General features: G+C 39.9%; 1 protein-coding gene across 1 annotated transcript; it reads left to right on the top strand.

The window, feature by feature from the left end:
- Positions 1-28: 28 nt before the first annotated feature.
- TEX11 (testis expressed 11) lies at positions 29-20,978 on the top strand. Its single transcript, XM_058154611.1, has 30 exons — positions 29-136; positions 1,052-1,109; positions 2,385-2,506; positions 2,993-3,077; positions 3,527-3,606; positions 4,694-4,774; positions 4,854-4,973; positions 5,777-5,857; positions 6,005-6,090; positions 7,306-7,363; positions 7,495-7,590; positions 8,468-8,549; positions 9,037-9,115; positions 9,687-9,838; positions 10,226-10,311; positions 10,739-10,879; positions 12,426-12,528; positions 15,331-15,449; positions 15,918-16,003; positions 16,399-16,446; positions 16,773-16,813; positions 16,973-17,059; positions 17,602-17,672; positions 17,884-18,000; positions 18,389-18,464; positions 18,928-19,077; positions 19,329-19,437; positions 19,792-19,912; positions 20,231-20,404; positions 20,821-20,978. Exons 2-30 carry the CDS (start codon positions 1,076-1,078, stop codon positions 20,890-20,892), a joined length of 2,757 nt encoding a protein of 918 aa, XP_058010594.1. The 5' UTR covers positions 29-136; positions 1,052-1,075; the 3' UTR covers positions 20,893-20,978.
- Positions 20,979-21,458: the final 480 nt, after the last annotated feature.

Raw genomic sequence — 21,458 nt, 5'->3', positions numbered from 1 at the left:
GAAGGCGGAGAGGCGACATTTGGGCGGGAAAGGCGGGCGGCCATTTTCCCGGCCTCTTGGAAGCGGCCTTGTGTCAGTCGCGGCTTTTTCTTGCAGGAGAAGCCTTGATGTGAAAGGCTCCTTTTAGCTTCACCAGGTGCAGTGGCAGAAGCACGCCCGCTCTAAAGTCTTGGCGGAGAAGAACAGCATAGGGCAGTGTTTCTCAACTGTGGCAACTTTAACAAGATTGGACTTCAACTCCCAGAACTCCCCAGCTGGGGCATTCTGGGAGTTGAAGTCCAGTCCTCTTAAAGTTGCCAAGAATGAAAAACGCTGGCCTGGAGTGGCCAAACATGAGAAAGATTTTGATTAAACATTTCTAGGCACTTTGTGCGGATTAATCTGCAACTCATGAAAATTCACACCTTTTAATCAAATTGGCTAGTCAGAAAAGGTGACCCCAGGCCCCTTCTGATATGAAACGGTTACCAAACTCATTGTCATTTTTTTTTTAATGAGGCCTCTTAGCAAATACGATATAAAGCTTGTTTCCCAAAGAAAAGTTTGCTGGTGAGCTTCTATGGAAGTACATTCTCAGAAGCATTCTTGTCTGGGTTTTAATGGTTATCTTTATTTATTTCTTCCCCTCGGGTCACCTAATAGTCACTTGGCCATTGGAAATTTGGGGCACTTCAGTAAAAAGAAGTAGGCATTCTGTACATGCTGAGGGGTCTTCCAGAGAGACAGGGCTACATAGGGTTTGCTCAAGACAGATTTGCTAAGTAGGCTGTGAAAAAAACTATTTGGCTGGAACTAACAACGTAAAAGTAAAATACTGTTTGGCCAGAAAAGGGCTGCAAAAGGGCAACAAATGGACGTAGTGCTTCCTTCTTCATAGGCATCTTCAAGCACCCCCAGGGAGCCTTTGCTGGGTCGACAGAAAGCTGGTCCACATTGTAGCTCTGTCAACGCAGCAAAGGCTGGAAGAGGATGCTCAAAGAGGGAAAAATATTGTGGGAAAGATAAAGTATAAACTAGAACAACTAAGATTGTTTAAAAAATTATTTTCAAGGACCTGTTATTCTACATAGCCGAAATGGAAGACGAAAGTGACAGCTTGGAAGTAAGAGGTAACTTGCATACAGCAATGAAATATTTAACCTTAGGGGTATTATCGGCTCTTTTTCTCTCTCTGCAGGTTCTCTCAAACCTGCTGTTTCAAAGAGATTTCTGATTCTGCTCTGGATTCTATCTAATGGTTTGGAGTCTAGGTCAGAACCAGAGTGTCTATAAGCACCATTATCCCACCCAACCTTGGTGCAGGGAGCGTGTTAAGGGATTGTTGTAGGATTATTTTGCAGGTCTAAACTTCCAAAAGAAGGACGGCCTCTTGCAATCTTTCAAAATGCTGCTGGGAAATACAGGAGAAGGCCACTTACCTAGCAGGCACCTGCTTCAGGATCATGGTTGGGCTTGATCAGACTTGGATAGGAAGGATGACCTCTATCCTTTCCTGACCATCAGTGCCCACTGCACCCTATTTCCTCTTGACCCACTTCTGTCTGGCGCTTCTCACAAGAAGAGAAGGAAGCTTCACATTGCAGTCTTTTTTTTTTTTTAATAATTTTTATTTCCATTTTGCAACATCATATTTATGTACAAACTATTATCCCTCATTAATCATTAAATTTTTATTTATTACTGATTCAGGCCTGCCCGATTGCCACTTCCTTTCTTCACAACCTCCCTCTCTACCCTCTACTACTTTCCCATCCATCCTCATCTCCTTCACTTTACTACTTCCTCTCCTCCTTCTCCACTCCTCCCTTCTTCCACCCTATCTAACCTTCTTATTCCCCTCCTCCTTCTCTACTCATTCCTACCTACTTTCTCCCTCCTTCTACTCCTCTCTCCTTTTCTTCCTGAAATGGCAGTCGAGCATCCCCAATATCATTTAAAAAATTTTAATTTCATATCTTCAAAAATTACTGTACATTAATAATCAATCCATGTATCATTTCCCCCTCCTCCCCCCCTCCCCCCCCAGACTTCCCAGAGCAAATACCGGGTATTATGACCAACAATCACAAACTAACGTATACAAAATATACATAACCTCCCACCTTTAAAAAATTAAAACTCTGGCGCTTCTCATAAGAAGAGAAGGAAGCTTCACATTGCAGTCTTTACAGCAAGGGCAAGACAACCCGTGATGCTGAATCCTAAACAGAACACTCTAGGTTGCTTAAGCCTTAGGAGAACTCTTATTTAAACCCCGTTAACTGATATCCTTGGGCTCTGGCATTTTATTTAGCTACTGGAACAAGAGGGAGAAAATTTAAGTTGTCTGACTTGAAAACAATTTGCTGCCTCTATTTTTATTCTAATGTTATTATATCTTTCAGAGTTAATTCAAAACTTGATGAACCAAGAAACATTATTTGATATAGCAGACAGTATTGAGAAGCTGTTCAGCAAGATAGAAAGTACAAATAAAGAAAAGTGGAAAGAGAATCAGAAAACCCAGGTAGAAGGGAGGGGGAGCAAGAATCATTAAAGGTAACAGGTTGAAAATTTAGGGAAGTAGCCCATCAAAAAATCTAATTACAAACGTTTGATGTGTTAGTTAATATTCTGTTCTTCCACATATCTCCAAAGGTGTAGAACAGTTACTATGCATTGGCCCAAGTCTTCCTCTCAGCATAGTTGAGCAAAGAGTGAAGAGAGAGGATCTAAATGCTCTCAGTCAATGATACTTGTTGACCTACCACAAACTAGCCAGTAACCTACCAACATCTGCCAGGCCATCTTCTATCCACTTCTGCTTTTTTGTCCCTCTACCAAAATGGTAGCTATTAGATCCTCTTTCTCTTTTTCTAGGATTCCAAATGTCCTATGATGAAGTTAAATAATCACCACATAGCTTTAACATATTGGCTTTTTCATTTATATTTAAATGATTTCTATGAATGTTAAAGGTTTTCCATTTTTATCCTTTTTTTTTCCCCTACAGGTTGAGGAAAGTGCAGTTAACTTATGGAATTGGACTGTGGCCAAAAAAACAGCCCCTGGTATCACTGATATGCAAAGAGTTAAATGTCAGTTTGAATTCACAGCCATAAATCACAGCAAGAAAATTTTGATTTACTAAAATGAGTAAAATATTTTCTGTTTAGTTTCTTGAATAACCTCTCATGAATGTTCTTTCCTTCTTGAAAATCTATAGATGTTTTCTACCTTTCTATGCCCCCTTAAATCACAGTGTTTGCAATATAAAAATATTTTGTTTCTAATGTCAGCACTAAAGGGAGGCAGAGACTGACATTAGGGTTTGTTATGGTTTTTTTCTGAAGTGGAGGCTGGAGTGAATGAATTGGAACAAATGGAAATTGTGAACTGAGTACAGCATGTATCTCTCTCAAATGTGTTTCCCTTCATACTATTTATACCTATTTTGCATTTACTCCATGTCACAAATATTTGTTTTCTCATCCTCTATATTTTCACTGAACATTGAAACAGTTAATGTCTTTACATATTTCTCTAGTACGCCATGTAGCCTGCAACCTGATGATGATTTGTGAAGTAAGTGATCCAAAAGAGGAGATAATACGAAGGCAAATTTTGGTAATATAGTTTATGTCCACATATTATTTGTGTTAGTCTTCTGTTTCCTGAAAGCTAAAGAGTTGATAAGGTTCAAGAATATTAGAAGAATATTGTTTTGTAATACATTTCAAATTTTTATTCTGTATCCAAGAGAAATTGAAGTTTTAGCTTGTTGCAAGCCAAAGATTTAAACTATGATAGCTGAGAAGGAATTATGATATTCCTTATCATAATTTTATAATATTATAAAATAATTATAATATTATAATAATTATAATATAATTATTTTTAATAATTATAATATTATGATATGAGATTTAAACTATGATAGCTGAGAAGGCATTAAACTATGATAGCTGAGAAGGAAGTAACGCTTGGAACTCACTACCTGACTCTATAGTCTCTACTCAAAACCCCAAAATCTTCAACCAAAAACTGTCTACTACTACTACTACTACTACTACTACTACTACTACTACTACTACTATTATTATTATTATTATTATTATTATTATTATTATTATTATTATTTGCATTTATATCCTGCCCTTCTCCGAAGACTCAGGGCGGCTTACACTATGTTAGCAATAGTCTTCATCCTATTTGTATATTTATATACAGAGTCAACTTATTGCCCACAACAATCTGGGTCCTCATTTTACCTACCTTATAAAGGATGGAAGGCTGAGTCAACCTTGGGCCTGGTGGGACTAGAACCTGCTATTGACCTCACCCCATTCCTAAGAGGACTATAAGGGGCATGCATAAGAGCACAAAAGTGCCTACCGTTCCTGTCCTATTGTTCTCTTCATTATAGTATTATATGCATACTTTTACTTATACTTTTACTTATATATACTTTTTCTCTCATGATGGATTATTGTTTATGTTGATGATTGTATATGCTGTTGTGACAAAAAAAAAAGAAGTGGTGTAGAAATAGGATAACATGATGTATATTCTTACCTTAAATAATTGATGATTATTGTGCCCCAAGCAACCACATTATAAAAGTTTCTAAAATATTACATGAAATATATCTAGTTGCCAGATTTGCCAATACGTCTGATTCCTTTTAAATCTGCATATGTCTTTTATGATCTAGATGTTAATGAAGACTGGAAAAGGGTGGCTGGATGTTGGAAAACCTGTCCTTGCAAATAAATTCCTTGACATTGCCCTGCATGTAAGTTGAGGCTTTCCAATGTAGGTGACATAATAGTGGTTGTATGTGTTTTAAGCTGACTGTGTGCTTTGTTTTACAGGATCTAGAGAAACTTTATGACCAGCTGAACAAGGACTGCAGCAGTGAGGCTGAGGCAAATATGCACAAAGCTGACATACAGAAAGATATATTCAAAGTTCTGTCTTACCAGGCTGAATCTGTATGTTTCAATAATAATTCAATTCATTGTAGCAGCATGATGGCAACATGTGGATTTTATCCATATTGTTATTATTCAGTAACAATATTACAATAAATATTAAATATTTAAAGCGCTCCATGGCTTAGGACCTGGGTACTTACGGGACCGCCTGCTGTTACCACACACCTCCCACCGACCCGTACGCTCCCATAGAGAGGGACTTCTCAGGGTGCCGTCCGCCAAACAATGCCAGCTGGCGGCCCCCAGGGGAAGGGCCTTCTCTGTGGGGGCTCCCACACTCTGGAACGAGCTTCCCCCGGGTTTACGCCAAATACCTGACCTTCGGACATTCCGTCGCGAACTGAAGACACATCTTTTTATCCGCGCGGGGCTGGCTTAAATTGGAATCTTAATGTTAAATTTATTAATTTTTAAATGGGGTTTTTTAGGAGGGCAAATTTTAATCTCCAGGCTAATTTAAATAAGTTTTTTAAATTGTATTTTAACCTGCATATTGTATTGCTGGTTTTATCTTGCCTGTACACCGCCCTGAGTCCTTCGGGAGAAGGGCGGTATAAAAATCAAATAAATAAATAAATAATAAATAAATAAAATAACATTCTGTAATTCTATATTCAATAATTATATTATACATTGGGAGGTATGGGAGGTATGCTACCTCCCATACTGCTATTAAATCTGATATATCATTCTGTGAGCGCTTCTCTAATGCAAAATTGTATTACATTTTTAAATATTAATTTAAAAGAAACCCATGTGTCATTCAAGCAATTCATTAGCATATCATGTTGCTTTCCTAGGCAGTTGCTTTAGCAGACTTTCAGAAAGCAGTCATGTGTGTTCAGCGGTGTAAAGACATCCTGATAAGACTGCCAAAAGAGGTAAGAGATTAGATCTTAAATGTTTCTTTATTCTGTTGGACTGTCCTGGTCCTTCAGAGCTATGAAAAAATAAACTTGTTTAATTCTCAGCTTTTTTAAAACAGCAATTACAAAACTATGGTATAATTTACTCTAATTTAATTACAGGTTTCTTACCTTTCCCTCCTATGCTATAACTTTGGCATAGAAACATACGAATTCAAGAGATATGAGCAGAGCTCCTTTTGGCTCAGGTACTTTGACTCTATTACTTTTGACTCTATTACTTATTTATTGATAAGCAATAAATAAAATCTCCAACTCTGCCCTATGTATAGCCACTGGGATTCAAAACAAGCATTTATCAGAATGAGCGATCTGATTCTGTCTAGTGATTTAGAGATTGTTCTAGCTGCAGAGTTAGTCAAGGCTAAGGTAATTTTATAAGTGCATTTGAAAGGCCCAGATGGTTTGATGAAAAAAAAAAAGTAGAAGCTCTGGATGCTGCTCCTTTCAGAATTCCCTTAACTCCAGCTTTCTTTTTCTTAAATAAAGCAATCATCACTATTCAGTTATGTAAATTTGCAGATGTAATTTACTTATCATAAGATGCCATTTAAATGAGGTTTGTACATATGATTTATTTCTAGATTAAAGAGAGAAAACTGTTGCACTTTCCAAATGCCTGCATAATATATGCAGGCTGGCTTTAAAATTTTATTTTATTTATTTATTTTTGTCAATCATATATAAGATAACAGGTAAAAATATAAACATAACTTGGATACATGAAAAGAGTAAGTAAAAAGGAATATTAGGACAGGGACAGTAGGCACACAGGTGCACTTATGCACGCCCCTAACAAATTAGAGTGTTTATTTGCCAAAAAAAAAAAGTTCTATCTGTTTTGTGAGCATTAGTGCAGTATATAGTATAGATAGAAGTATGCCTGAAGCAGAGGTGAAATTCAGTTTTTTTTACTACCGGTTCTGTGGGCGTGGCTTGGTGGGCATGGTGTGGCTTGGTGGGCGTGGCAGGGGAAAGATACTGCAAAATCTCCATTCCCTCCCCACTCTGGGGCCAGCCAGAGGTGGTATTTATCAGTTCTGTCAACTGAACTACTCAAAATTTCCGCTACTGGTTCTCCAGAACCTGCTGGATTTCACCTCTGGCCTGAAGGCATCTACAGTATATCCTCCCCCCACCCGCTGAGGAAAAAGCTTCGTCTTCTCTGTGTTCTGTTCCTTCCGTAGCTTTACAGTAGAAAACCTCCAGTATAATTCCTTAAGTATTTAAGTATGTCAAATAATAATATTGCAAAATTAATACACTACAGTACCAGGACATTTGGCTTGTTTAGGGTCATCTTTGTGAATGCATCTCTAGGGCAGGTTTTTACTTCTCAGTTGGGTTTTCTTTTCCCCTCCATGGTCAGTGAATCCATTCTGTTTCTTTCTTTTATTAAATAGTCTCAGCTATGAAATTGGAAAGATGGACAAAAACTCTTCAATTAGTAAAGAAATGCTGGTGAGCACTTTTTGTAATCCATTGCAGAATATCTTTGTCGCTCAGTGTGAGAACTTTGATACATGACCTTTATTGCCCTTCTCCAGTTCTCAGCCTTTTGAGAGTAAATATTAATTTTATTTTATTTATAGGCAAAAGTGCTGCGATTATTAGCTACTGTCTATTTGGAGTGGGATTATAAACAATATCAAGAGAAAGCTCTCCAGGTTATCATCATGGCTAATGAGGTGAGGTAGATTTCTTGGCTAGGCTAATTCTTGTTAAGAGTTTTGCAATCAGTAGAATGACTCCCAGGATAAGGTAATATGTAGAGGAAAGCTGTCTTGGTCTATAGTAGCAACAAAAAAGGAGAAAGAATCTAGTAGTACCTTTTCCAACAAATTTTGTTAAAATGTATCTGCTTTAGTGAGCTGCAGTCCCCTTCATCAGATGTATGCTATACAATCGTGAAGTATTTATATGTATAGTATACATACAAATCTCAGTTCATCTCTAAGCATCTGATAAAATTAAAGTCAGTGTAGTTTGTTGGTCCTAATAGGTTTTTTTTTTAAGTCAAAATGATGTTAAAAAAAGAATAAAATACTTTGCTATTTAAAATGAGAATAACAGTTTGAGGTCTCTGGAATTTATTAAGGTAACTTTTTAATTTCTTTAGATCTGAGGCTTCTGAGGTAATAGATTTTTGAGGCGCTCAAATGAAAGATTAAGCACCATTAGTGGTTAATTGTGTGGTTCAAGTCCATCTTTCATCAGGGAAGTTCCCTGGTGTCTTTGGACCAAGGCAATCTACCCTCTGGAATTCTATCTTGGGGGAAATGGGAAGAGTACTGGGTTCACCATCCTGAACTTCTAAAAGGAAAAAAAATGGGATATAAATCTAATGAGAACAATCATTATTAACTGATAATCTGGCAATAGCAGGTAGATCTTTGCTAAGGATATTTAAGATGATTCTAGAAGATACATTACGGAGAATACTCATGAAATATTTTGGCGTTCTTTATGAATAGGCTGTGCCCTCCCAGTAGCTAGTTAAAAATACCCTGAATCTGATAAAAATAGTTTGAGTGTCAAATAATATCTTGATATTTCGATTTACAGGATAATTTACATCCAGCTGGTTTTTACTTAAAAATTAAAATTCTCCTGAAAAGTGATGCATCAGATGAAGATATTAGAAAAGGTATTATTCTTGGTTCAACGTAAAACCAACAACTTTACCACTCTAAAGAATGTCTGAGTTGTAACAGAGAAGGAGGTGAACTGAACTGGATTGTTTCTCAGTCTGTAGCAGTAGCAGTTTCACTTTAACCTGTGCAGGTTTAAATTAAGCTGATGTATTATTTTGGTTCTAAACAAAGGAAAGGAACTTTAAACTAATGCAGGAGCCGTTAAGAGTTTTACAAACAGCATCCACATTTACGTATGTGAATTCTTCCTTTCCTCCTTTTTACAAGCAAAGATTTTTGGGTATATTCATTTTCCTACTGCATAGCAGTGTAAATTATCCCAATGAGCTTCATCTTTCTGTCCACCAAGGCTCTCAGACCATTGGTTATTTGGTCAGTTTTGTATAAGACAAAGTATTTGCACTTTACCTTCCCCCCCCCCCCCCCCGCCCAATACAGCCTTTTAGTGGACATGCCAATCTTGCTGTTGTTGTTTTCCAGCTATCACTGAACTTCTGCAGCATGAGGTTTCTCTGGAGATCTGTCTGGACACTGCAAAGTTGCTTCTTGAACACAAGAGGTATAAAGACCGAAGGGCCCTCTGGACACAGTTAGGCATCTGGGTCTATTGTAAGAGTATTTAAGGAATATTAAGGACTTCCACCTAATGTATTTTCTTTGTGTTTTTTTACAAACCCCAAATTTCTGCAGCTTTCTGCAGATTTCTATAATTATGATTTATTATCTTGCAATAAAGGGAGGTGAATTGACAGAGAGAGTGCCAGAGTTACCCAGTAGCAGGAGGTAGGCAATAAGTGCAGGTGCATCGGCTAGGTGGGAATGAATGAAACAAAGGGACAATGAATAATTCTTCATTTCAATGCTCAGATTGATTTGAAGAGACACATTTGGGTAAGCAGCGTTTTCAGCCAAAGGCCTACAATTAGCAAGATTGCAGCATTGTAGGTACTATGCACAGACCTACAATTTGATTCCTGTCAGAGTGCTCCAGCAAGCTTTTGATATGGAAATCTGTGTCTTAATGACTGTTCTGGAAGAACAACATAGTGAGGAGTCAGGGTTCTGTTACTGCGAATTAAATATATGGAACCCCGTGTCAAAATGCCCAACTTCTTTTCATGTACATTCAGGGAAGCCATCGGATTTGACTTTCTGAAATCAGCATCTCAGCTGTTAGAAAGATCCCCGGATGCTGGTAGAGTCCTACTCTTTCAGATCGAACTCCTGTTACAGAGAAGGAAGGAGCCCCTTGCCAAGGGAATGATTGAAGATGCCATTGCAGGTCTGTGTCCAGCTTTTAATTATACTGCTAGGGTAGATACTTGGAAGCAATTTGCAGGATGTGAAAACCGTTTTGCTTGAAATTTTCAGCTAAGAAATCCAGCAATTATAACTTCATGCTGATTAAAATTGCATAATTTTATGTACCAATGAAAATTAAGATTAATTTAAGCTTTTTTTTTAATTGTTCAACTTTTAACCATGATTTGAAGAGTCTACTTTTGCAATGTGGCACTGGAAATTTTAGTAGCAGTATTTTGAGCTTTTAAGTGAAATCTTGCTTAGTATTGCTTGGTGTGATAGATGATCTTAGGTCTCAATATAATTTGACATGTGGACATTCTTCAGATTTGTAGAATTAGTGAAATTCTGAAATTTATCTTCTTAGCACACAGCGTAGGAAAGCAACTGCCTCCTGAAATACTCAGCCGTTTACACCTTGTTTTGTGGGACAGAGCAGCTAAGGATTACGAGGTTTGTCCTCTTACTACCTCTGAGCAAAGTCAGCGTACCCTTTTCAAAGTATGCAGATAATACCTTAGAGTTACAAATTGAGAGCCTCAGTTTCAGATTATTGATATAGAATAAATAGATGGTCTTCATTACCTATCATTTAATATATTCCAAACTCCCGAAAATAACTATGCAGGTGGCTAATATTGTGAAAGTATCTGGCTTATGTGGTGCTCATCATCTGTCTTAAAAATTTGTCCCTTGCTTTGCATTGAGATTGGAGCGTCTGATTAAACTCATAGCAACTAATTTTAATTAATATATATATAGCATACGAGAAACTTTGGGAATTTCTCTCCTGGTCTGAGAAAGGAATCCGCCCCTCTGCCTTTGAAAAGGCGCATGCTTAGAGCACATCTAACATTAAGACCTGGTTGCTGTTTTCTAGTCCAAGAGCTATCCTGAAGCCCTTCAGTGGTACAACTACTCTCTCAGCTTTTATGCATCTGGACAGACCGACCAGCAGAACCTGGCAAAACTGTACAGAAACATGGCTGCTTGCTATCTTCACCTGAAAGAGCCTGGCAAGGTATATTCCTTCTTCTTTGTGTCCTCTTTCTTCAGGGCCCCTCTTTAACTTTCTCCCTGGGCAGAGAAGGAATCTTCGATGATGGCTTGGAATCAGGGGCTGTTCCTTTCTGAAGGGAGAGTTTGGGGGAGGGCAGTGGTGGGAAATTTTTTTTACTACCAGTTCTGTGGGCATGGCTTGGCATGGCAGGGAAAGGATACTGTAAAATCTCCATTCCCTCCTCACTCCAGGGGCAGGTTACTGCAAAATCCCCATTTCCTCCCGATCAGCTGGGACTCGGGAGGCAGAGAATAGATGGGGCAGGGCCAGTCAGAATTTTTACAACCGGTTCTCCGAACTTCTCAAAATTTCCGCTACCGATTCTCCAGAACTGGTCAGAACCTGCTGAAAGCCACCTCTGGGGGAGGGAGGTCTTCTTACTACTTAATATTGAAGCCCTGAGCTACCTGAAGCCCAAGAGGACAGGGCCTCTCCTTTATACCTGTAGATAAGGATCATTATCAGGTTTATATGCTTTGCCTTGGTCATCACTTGCAATGGAAACCAGTCATCTTCACAAGGAGGAGAAGACATGTCAGAGTGTGTCACATCCATCTGCTTCTTGCTGGGGTTGTTAGCACATTAATATTCATTTAATTCAGGCTTTCTCCTGAGGCATATCCTTAAGCTTGTTGTCTGCTGCAGAAGACCCAGAGGTCATACAGCCTGTCCCTTCCCAAAGGAACATCCTATTCTGGCAGATATTGGAGCTAGTCTTGCCTCATTGGCCTCAGGACGTCTCTGGCATCATTTGCAGTGCTCACCTATGATGGCACACATGTGTACCTCACTTCAGGCTCCTTAGGAAAGAAGAACGCTTGCATGGCCCTTGGCTGTTTTAGGAAGAACCAGGGGACAGTGGCACCCTTGCCACAAATCATCTTTTCTTTCAAAGCTCCTCTGTGACAGCTCCTCTGCCAGCATCACTGCAGAAGCAAAGCGATCCTTTTTGCTGGGACTCTCATCTCATCTTGTCAGCAGAGAATGTATTTATATGGTTTTTATTGCTCCAGATGAACTTAAAGACTTTAAACATGAAAAAGAGAAACTATTGTGTGAATGTATCAATCTGACAGTGCAAGAATTACTCTGTGCTTCATTTGGGATATATTACAGTAATTGTTTGATATAATATAATATGACATGATTATATTATTATTATTATTATTATTATTATTATTATTATTATTATTATTATTATTATTATTATTATTATTATTATTATTATTATTATTTACATTTATACCCCGCCCTTCTCCGAAGACTCAGGGCGGCTTACACTATGTTAAGCAATAGTCTTCATCCTATTTGTATATTATATACAAAGTCAACTTATTGCCCCCAACAATCTGGGTCCTCATTTTACCTACCTTATAAAGGATGGAAGGCTGAGTCAATCTTTTATTGCAGATATGTTAGTATTTAATGGATACTAATTATATACCTATTATTAACCAGTTATCTGGCTATTGTTGTCACTAACTGAGTTGATTTTCTTTACCAAAAGGCTAATGAGGCTGTAAAGAAGGCAGAAAGATACGACCCAAGCAGCATCTTTACTCACTTCTATGTTTATAAAATAGCCGTCTTAGAGAAAAATACCCTCAAAGGTAAACTCCCTTGTGCTTTTACTGTGCCAGTGAATGTGCAATCCATCTATTTAAGGGCAAGAAGCAAGAGAACCTGTTTGTCCCACCTTTGCCCTCTATATATCAGACAAGCACCTCTTGTCACAAAGTGGAATTCACAACTAATATTTTCTGCATAGAATTATGTTTTTAAGAGAATATGGAAAATTACACAAAGGGCATCAGCAGAAAGAATGTAAAAGTTCCAGATTTAGAAACCTTTGACTGTCCAGGACACATCTCAGAATGTAGGGCATTTTGTTCTCTCTATGTAGAGCAGAAATGCTTTTTGGTAGCATACTCACTGTCTCTTTGGTAATCCATCTTGCTTGCTTGTTATTATTAATGTCATCAAAAAGATGCTAATCACTGTTATCACGGTGTGCAAAATAGTGGTTTTTAGTTACACCACTGTTATTTCGTCATATACTTGGAATCAGTAGAATATTTTTAGATTTTAAATGAATTACTTGGGCATATGTTATAACCTTCAACAGTTTGGTATTGGTATATTTCAGCATGAGCTTTAATACGTCCTATTTGAATAATGTATTTAACTATATAGTTTTTATATATTTCTCATCCACCAGATTTAGAGTTCTCTGGATGGATTATGAAAGTATTAAAATGGTAAAAAATATAAAGGGAACCATAAATACAAAAAATACATAGAATAAGAAAAATAGATTCAGAGAAACAGACTATAGAATATGATTCTTCTGCAATCTCACTGGCTTAAATTTGCAACCATGAAAAAGAAAATAACTTTCCTTGACATACATATATTTTACTGCATGTTATAGATCTTTCTCATATATGTAATTTAATTAAACGTAATTGAGGATTCAAGCCAGAAGAGTAACTAGCAATAGAGCTTGACTCAAAACTGATAGAGGGGTGGAGAGTGAGCCCAGGTTGGCCCTTAAGGTTGCTAACTAAACACTCATTTATACCATGTCTGTAAACCAAAGCAATCCCTCATATGACAAACAGAATGAAAAACACAAAATTGTATGTATTGTAGACACAGGAAATGATTTAATAGCAACAACTGCATCTCTGGGCAAGGACAACAACAAAATCTTACAGCACTATAAGAGCTGACAAATGTCTTTGTCTCAAGGTACAACAGTATTTTATTTTTGTTACCAAAGCCTACTATTGCTACTCTCTGGAACAGGGAAGAAGAGCCTACTTTAAGATCAAACCTCCCATGCAAGTAGCTGAGATTCTATACACAGTGACAATTTGGCCTTTGAAGAGATTGATCAAGGACTTTTCAAAGTCTTGGGCTACCTGAAATAGGCCATCACTAGCCAGCCCATGGATTGGAGCGGCTGTAAAAGAGACGCAAGGCTTCCCTCAAGCAGCCCTAGGGCTGAAGGAATCAGTCCAGGTTTAAATGAGCAAGCCAAGGCTGCTGTTAATTGTCTGACCTCAATACCGGGGAAGATTCTGGAAAAGATAATCAAGCAACGAATCACCGAACACCTAGAAGCAAACAAAGTAATAACCAAAAGCCAACATGGGTTTGTCAAAAACAGATCATGCCAGACTAATCTTATCGCATTCTTTGACAAAATGACAAAATTAGTAGACCAGAGGAATGCTGTTGATATAATTTACTTGGACTTCAGTAAAGCATTTGATAAAGTAGACCATAACCTACTACTAGATAAAGTAGAAAAATGTGGGTTAGACAGCACCACCACCAGATGGATTCGTAACTGGCTGACCAACCGCACTCAACGTGTAGTCCTCAACGGAACTACATCCACATGGAGGGAAGTATGCAGTGGAGTACCCCAAGGCTCTGTTTTAGGCCCAGTACTCTTCAACATCTTCATCAATGACTTGGACGAGGGGATAGATGGGAACTCATCAAATTTGCAGATGACACCAAGCTGGCAGGAATAGCCAACACTCCAGAAGATAGGCTCAAGTTACAGAAAGATCTTGACAGACTTGAACATTGGGCGCTATCTAACAAAATGAAATTCAACAGTGAAAAAAGTAAGGTTCTACATTTAGGCCAAAAAACAAAATGCACCAGTACCATATATGTGGTACCTTGCTCAATAGTAGTACCTGTGAGAGGGATCTTGGAGTCCTAGTGGATAACCATCTAGATATGAGCCAGCAGTGTGCAGCAGCTGTTAAAAAAGCCAACACAGTTCTGGGCTGCATAAACAGAGGATAGAATCAAGATCACGTGAAGTGCTAGTACCACTTTATAATGCCTTGGTAAGGCCACACTTGGAATATTGCATCCAGTTTTGGTCGCCACGATGTAAAAAAGATGTTGAGACTCTAGAAAGAGTGCAGAGAAGAGCAACAAAGATGATTAGGGGACTGGAGGATAAAACATATGAAGAACGGTTGCAGGAACTGGGTATGTCTAGTTTAACAAAAGAAGGACTAGGGAGACATGATAGCAGTGTTCCAATATCTCAGGGGCTGCCACAGAGAAGTGGGAGTCGGGCTGTTCTCCAGAGCACCTGAGGGTAGAACAAGAAGCAATGGGTGGAAACTGATCAAGGAAAGAAGCAACTTAGAACTAAGGAGAAATTTCCTGACAGTTAGAACAATTAATAAGTGGAACAACTTGCCTTCAGAAGTTGTGAATGCTCCAACACTGGAAATTTTTAAGAAAATGTTGGATAACCATCTGACTGAGATGGTGTAGGGTTTCCTGCCTGGGCAGGGGGTTGGACTAGAAGGCCTCCAAGGTCCCTTCCAACTCTGATGTTATGTTATATGTTATGTTTCTTGTCTGCCTTTTAGCTTTGGATGCATTTGTAGCAATGGAAAAATCGGCTGCAGAGTTCACGGAAGGCAAACCACTTGTGGAAGGATCTATGGCTACCAACCTTCTGTGTTTAGCAGCTCAGTTTGCCTTGGAGGTACAGATTGGATCCTCATGGCTGGTGGGATCTTTATAACTTGTTCTTTTCAATTAAAATTTTATATAAAGTCAGTAAAAGCAAAGCATTCCATTCTCCAGGAGGCTGGCAATTTACAAAAAAAGCAAAAGCTAAGGAAGGGATGGGAAGTGGGAAATAAGCAAAATTTGGATACTGTATCTTCAGTTAGATACTTATGATGACCACCCTGGAGAGAGAGAGAATTAGTGAAAGACAGTGAAGCTGAGCGACGATATTCTAGTCCTCATGGTGTCTCTCGGCATTAGCATTTGCTCCATGTTTTGTGCTTTGAATTGAGATTCCCCAAATATAGGAATTGAGTTTTTCAACCTGATCATGTTTGAACTGTGTTTAAAATATGACATTCATTGTGTTCAGGTAGAACAAGATCATACTGAAGTTATATTTTTCATATTTATATTGCTAATTTAAGTATTTTCCCTTCAGAATGATCAACAGGTCATGGCTATTAAAGCCTTGGGGTATTTATCTCAACACTTGCAGGATTGCCAGCAAGCGCTTACAGCAGTAAAGTTGAGTATCATATATAAATGCTGTTTGTTTCATAATTTGCTGTCAAAATATGAAGACCTAGGTCCTTTTATATATTTCCTAAAAATGCCTCATTTTATATCTGGGAAGGATTTGCTTTACTTGAAATCTTGTTTCAGATTCATTTTTTAAAATGTATCTCTTAAATTAGTTCTGAATTTGAGTCCATCTTTACCAAATTATTATTAAAAGTTTTGCCGTCTTTGTTCAACACTAGATGTGGACTTTTTGTGCTGGAGTGATTCAGCAAAGGAGCACCCGGCCTCTACAGTTAATAACAATGATAAAAATAAAGAGAGTCACTCTTGAAGGAAGGTGGATGTTTTAAATTATGTGATTGCTAAACATCACATGGTATAATTGCCTTTTGTTGCAGGTGTTTGATTCGACTTATATTGTCAAAAGTGACATCTGAAGAGGAGATGTGAGTTACATTTCTAGTAATTATGGATATAAAATTTTTGATAAGGTGTTAGTGGGAAAAGTTAAATAGCGATTTGAAGGTTATAAACATTTAGCCATGGTTATCTTGAACTGTCACTAATGTAGTACTGAACCTAGATTTAGATTTTCTTTTTCACCCTCCTGTTGCCAGTGTTAGTTCCTCCTTCCTGTAATCATATTTCTGTTTCCTCATAGAATAGCAGTGTTACTATTGGTTTATTTCAACTGCTGTTTTTTCAGAGAATATATTTTCCTCCCTTTAATATCATTTAGAGATGTTAAATAACTCCTACTTTTTTATTTTAGGATTAAAGATATGGAGACACTCCTATCATACTTGACAGCAGGTATTAAAGTAGTTAGATCTTTCTGTCCATTTACTAAGTCCAGAGCAAGAGCTCTCTTTGGTACCCTGACAGATCTTCAATTGCTTTATAAAGTCCCAGTCAGAATGTACAATGTTCCTTAATTCATATTTGTTGCTAACATTACTTAGTCTCTTCCAGCTCACCATAGACTTGATGAGCTACACAAAGAGGAAAAGGAGTTGCTGGAGATCAGGGCCAGTGAAGCTCAGTGGTTCAGAAAGATAGGTAGGCCCACCCTCACCCTGCACCATGGCCGCCATGGTTCCAAAACAAAAAGTATAAAGTGGAAATGCTTTGGCAGGGGCGACTTACATCAGGGGCGCATACATTCTCTCCTGTTCAAAATGATGCCATCTGACCCCCCACTTCCACATTCATGCACAGACGCAATCCCCCTGGGGGCGTGGACTGTAATCCAAAACAAGGAGGAGCGACCTGAGCGCAAGGAATCGGGTTTTCTTGCGCTTGTCAACAGTGAACACCTTCAGTCAGGTGTTCAAGACAGGTTGTTCACATGGCCATTTTGTCTCGTACATTCCAAGAAGGGGAGCTGGAGAATGTATCTTTATGGATTGAAGAAAGAAGGGATTTAAAAAGCAGAGGTATTCTTTCATAATAATAGGAATCCCCATGTAATCTCCGTACAGAAATAATCCATGACTTTTTAAGCCCATCAGAAGAGAAAAAGCTTTGTCTTAATCAGAATTGTCGTAATTGCCTTTGGTGGTGCTGTTAAATCTGACATTCCATTTTATTTGCTTTATGAGCTTGGAACTTGGCTGTGCGAAGTGAGGGCTGCTTAAAAGTGATGAGAGATTTCTTTATAATATCCTTCAAGGTATGCTCTTCTCCCTAAATTCTCCCCAGTGTTTTTGCAGTTGCAAATGTGGGTTTCTTGTGCAAAGCTCTTCTTGAAAGGAGCTCTGTTACTTTTGAGACTTACCTTAGTATTCATGTCTCGTCACTGGCCAGCTGATGAGTAGCCAGCCAGCAACAACTGGTTCGAGTCCAGGAACTAATTATGGTTGCCCTGATATCTTTTGCTCCAGTTCTCCCAGTTTTGTCCTCTTGATAAAGCTGTCCTGCTCGCTCAGAGAACGTGCCTGCTCATGGCTGCTGCGGTGGATCTGGACATAAGCCGAAGCAATTTGCTTCCTGCTGATGAGGTAGAATTTGAAAGGAATTCAAAGGTTAACTTTTGTATTTTAGGACTAGTGCCTCATGGAAAATCAGGAAAGGCCTAATTTCATTTCTGATTAATTGTCCTATAGAAGTGACTGATTGTCTTTGGAAATGGGAATAATGTTTGATACTTGAACCATTCTTCCGGCGCTTCACATTTTATATCATAAACCTGTATTCATTCTACCCTTTTGTGCTTCTTTAGAGAATTTGCAGAACATTTAAATTAAAAAAAATAATATCTAGGCATTGATAATCAATAGATAAGTTTATGTGTGCAAAAAATCAGGGAACGCATTCTCCTTGACACTCCAATGAACATGGTGATGCTCTCACGTGCAGTTTACCTGAAATGTGTGTTGGCTTCCAAAGCAGGCTGAACTGCTGACTCAGGCCCTCGAGTACATCCAGTCTTGCAGAGCAATCTGGAAAGTCTTGAAGCAGACAGGTGAGCTAGAATTTCTACAACTCCAAAATAAATGAATGGTGAAACCTGTTTGCCTTAGTTAGCAAAGGCAGTGGGGTGTTGTTTGCCCCAGGCTGAAATCTGTCAGGAGTGCAGGCCTGTTTCAGGCCAGAGTCACTTGAACCCTTTCAAGCAAGGCTGCAGTGCAGTCCTCTCAGAGCAGATTGTGGGCTTCTCCGAGCCCTGAACTTCAGTGTCAGCTGAGAAGTGCACCTGAATCCTCCTTCCAAGCTTAGTGAAGCAGTGGAATTGAGACATCTAGTGGAAACCAGACAGGCGTCGTCCTCTCTCATGGCTTCATAGGCTCAGAAATGACTCTCTCCTACCTGATTTCCTCTTCGCTGTGCTGAAACACTACGGACTTTGGGGGGGGGGTGTTCCCCCCTCCCCCCCCCCGGTCATACCTCGTGAGCTACTAAAGTGGGACTTTTTTCCTGCTCTGTAGGCGATTTCCCCAAGGACCCCACAGATACAATGTTGCAGCTTTATGAATTTGAAGCCAGTGCCAAGCTAAATTCTCCTGCAGTGTCCAGCCTGCTGGACGAAGTGCTGGCGCTTCCACAGGTGGAGATCAAGACTCTGGAAACCATTGCTTGTAAGAGCCAGGCCTGCTGTTCCCGCCCCCCTTCCTGGGGGGAATCTTGCATTTCCAGGCAGCTGCTTCCATGAGTCTGAGGCAGGGAAGCCACAGCAGAAGTGGGGTTGAAGCTTCCGGGATTACCCCTCCCCCCTCCCCCCCACCCGCCCGCCATCAATGTGCTTGCAGCCTGTTCCTCTGAGCAGCAGCCCTGCGGTATTGTCAAAAGGCAGATGCCCAGCAGCTTCTCTCATGACTTCTTCCTCAAGCACTGGCCATGGAATCTCCCGCTCACTATCCCTCCGTGTGCAAGAGGGCTCTCAGGATGATCTTGACTCTCCTCAGGAAAGGTGAATCGATTGATACAATCGCCTACAGGTAAGCAGTGGTGCTGAGAAGCAGCTGAGTGTGTAAGGACTATTTATCCTGGCTACGTGAGTGGAGGACAGGCTTCGGGAGAGGGTGGCTCTTGCAGGTAAAATTCTTACTATTTCTTTGCGAGAAAAAAAGTCTAGGAATGCATCCTTCACTCAGGACCTTGAAAGTTGCTCCTTTCTGAAAACGTGGAAGGGAACAGCTGCTTTTACCTTCCCTGTTGATGAGTTGGGGTGAGGGGAGGGTTGGACAGGGGTGACCCAGCAAGAGGTTTAGGTGCCTTGCAAAGTAGACAGGAAGAAGGTACTTCACAGGTGCTTATCTCAAGCCTGTCCTACCATTGTATTTCCTACTCAGCAAATGCCTACACAGCTTGGTCCACCTTTCCCTGCCCTCCGGCCCCATTGAGACAGATCTTTGTGTACTAGAGGAGGCCTGGGCCTATTTCGAAGATGCCCTGACCATGTTGGACAACACAGTTAGTATCCCCAAACTTCTTTTGGTGACGGCTTTTCCACATGACTCTTGAAAGTCTGCCAAATGGGCATCTTGAGACAACAGAATATTCACCTGCTTCTCCTCTTAACATGCAGAGACTCAGGTGGATGAGAACCACATCCCATCGGTGGGCCCCACTTCTGCCCAGGCAGTTAAATGAGGCAGCTTGTGTATATGGGTGCTCACATACCCAGCAGCGTTAAAGCAAAATACAGCTGTATGTGTTTTTGCCCTTCTTGGTTACATTAAAACTAAGCTTGGACTAAAAGCTGTGATATGTTCATTTGAATGTCAGCAGGGGCTACAGACTAGTTACCCAGAGGTGGAGATAATCTGGCTTATGACTAGAGCTTGGAACACAGGAATATACCAGTACTGTGCTGGCAAATACAAGGAAGCAGAGCAATGGTGTGGCCTAGGAATGCGGTTCTTGGCCTACCTGGGGACTTTGAAGAACAGCTACGAGAACCAGGTGAGGGTGGGCGGAGGGACAGACAAGGAGAGGACTTAATCACAGCCAGAGCACCCACTGAAATGTCCATCATAAAGGAGGACACAAACAGCAGTTCTAGCATAGGTGACTGGGGGAGGAAACTGCTGAGATTTAGCATCAATTGGGGAGTAGGGGATTTCCAAAAATTTGTTTCAGGGGTATAAATGCCTCACTCTGCAACTAAAACAGCTGAGGTCCTTTCCCAAGAGCTGTGGCAGCCTCCTCCTGAGCAGCCCTTTGAAAGGAGTCTGAGGAACTGCAGACACAAGAGGCAGCATTTAACACAGTTCTTGTGTCTCCTGGTTGTTTCAGCTAATGGAAGGGCTGAGCTGCACAGCCCTCCACAGCCCATCATGCCGTTCTGTTAAAGGATTTGGGGTGACCTTTGTCCACAGATGATCGGGGTTTACGGTGAAGTGCTGGACAAACTGGACAAAGCAAAGAGACTCCATTACAAAGAAGAGTGAGTGGGACCCCAGCCGCCACCAGCTGCCCTGCGCTGAACTGGAACCGGCTGCTGCACGCAGACCATCACTGGCAAGTGTGGGATTGTATGCAGTGGAGGATGCTTCACAAACATGAAGTTGAATAAAAGAGTTCTAATTGTTTACAAGTGTATTTGTCTTCCCTTATGTATTTTTTGTAATTATTTGTGCTGCTGATTTTTTCCTAGAAGCTCAAGGCGGCCTAAACAAGCAATTCACCCATTTTGGCTTAACAAATGAAGCAGAATTCAGTTCAGATCTATAGTTCAGCTTCTTATCTCGTGTACCACATATGCCCCACTCTGAATCTCATGAACACGTCTATGAAGGCGATTCCTTGGGCACCCAGAGACCACTATATTACTATTAGGAGTAGGTAGCCGTTTACTTGGCTGTGCACACACCTGCACTGTAAGGCGAATAACCATGCTGTTGCAGCATTTGCCACAACTTCCAATTTTGCAAGTACTACATTCATTGTGTAGTGACTGGTTTGAAAGACTCCATGAAAGGTAGAAAGTAACTGTCAAAAGAATCCAGCAAAATAG

This window comes from Ahaetulla prasina, chromosome 11 (genome assembly GCF_028640845.1).
Source record: "Ahaetulla prasina isolate Xishuangbanna chromosome 11, ASM2864084v1, whole genome shotgun sequence".
NCBI lineage: Eukaryota > Metazoa > Chordata > Lepidosauria > Squamata > Colubridae > Ahaetulla > Ahaetulla prasina.
The sequence above is the reverse complement of the archived record's forward strand: the minus strand, read 5'-3'. Positions and strand labels throughout refer to the sequence as shown.

Coding starts and splice junctions, on each gene's coding strand:
- TEX11 (XM_058154611.1), top strand. CDS start 1,076: ATGGAAGACGAAAGTGACAGCTTGGAAGTAAGAG. Junction 18,001..18,388: donor ATTTGCTTCCTGCTGATGAG/GTAGAATTTGAA, acceptor TGGCTTCCAAAG/CAGGCTGAACTGCTGACTCA. Junction 19,913..20,230: donor TGACCATGTTGGACAACACA/GTTAGTATCCCC, acceptor GAATGTCAGCAG/GGGCTACAGACTAGTTACCC.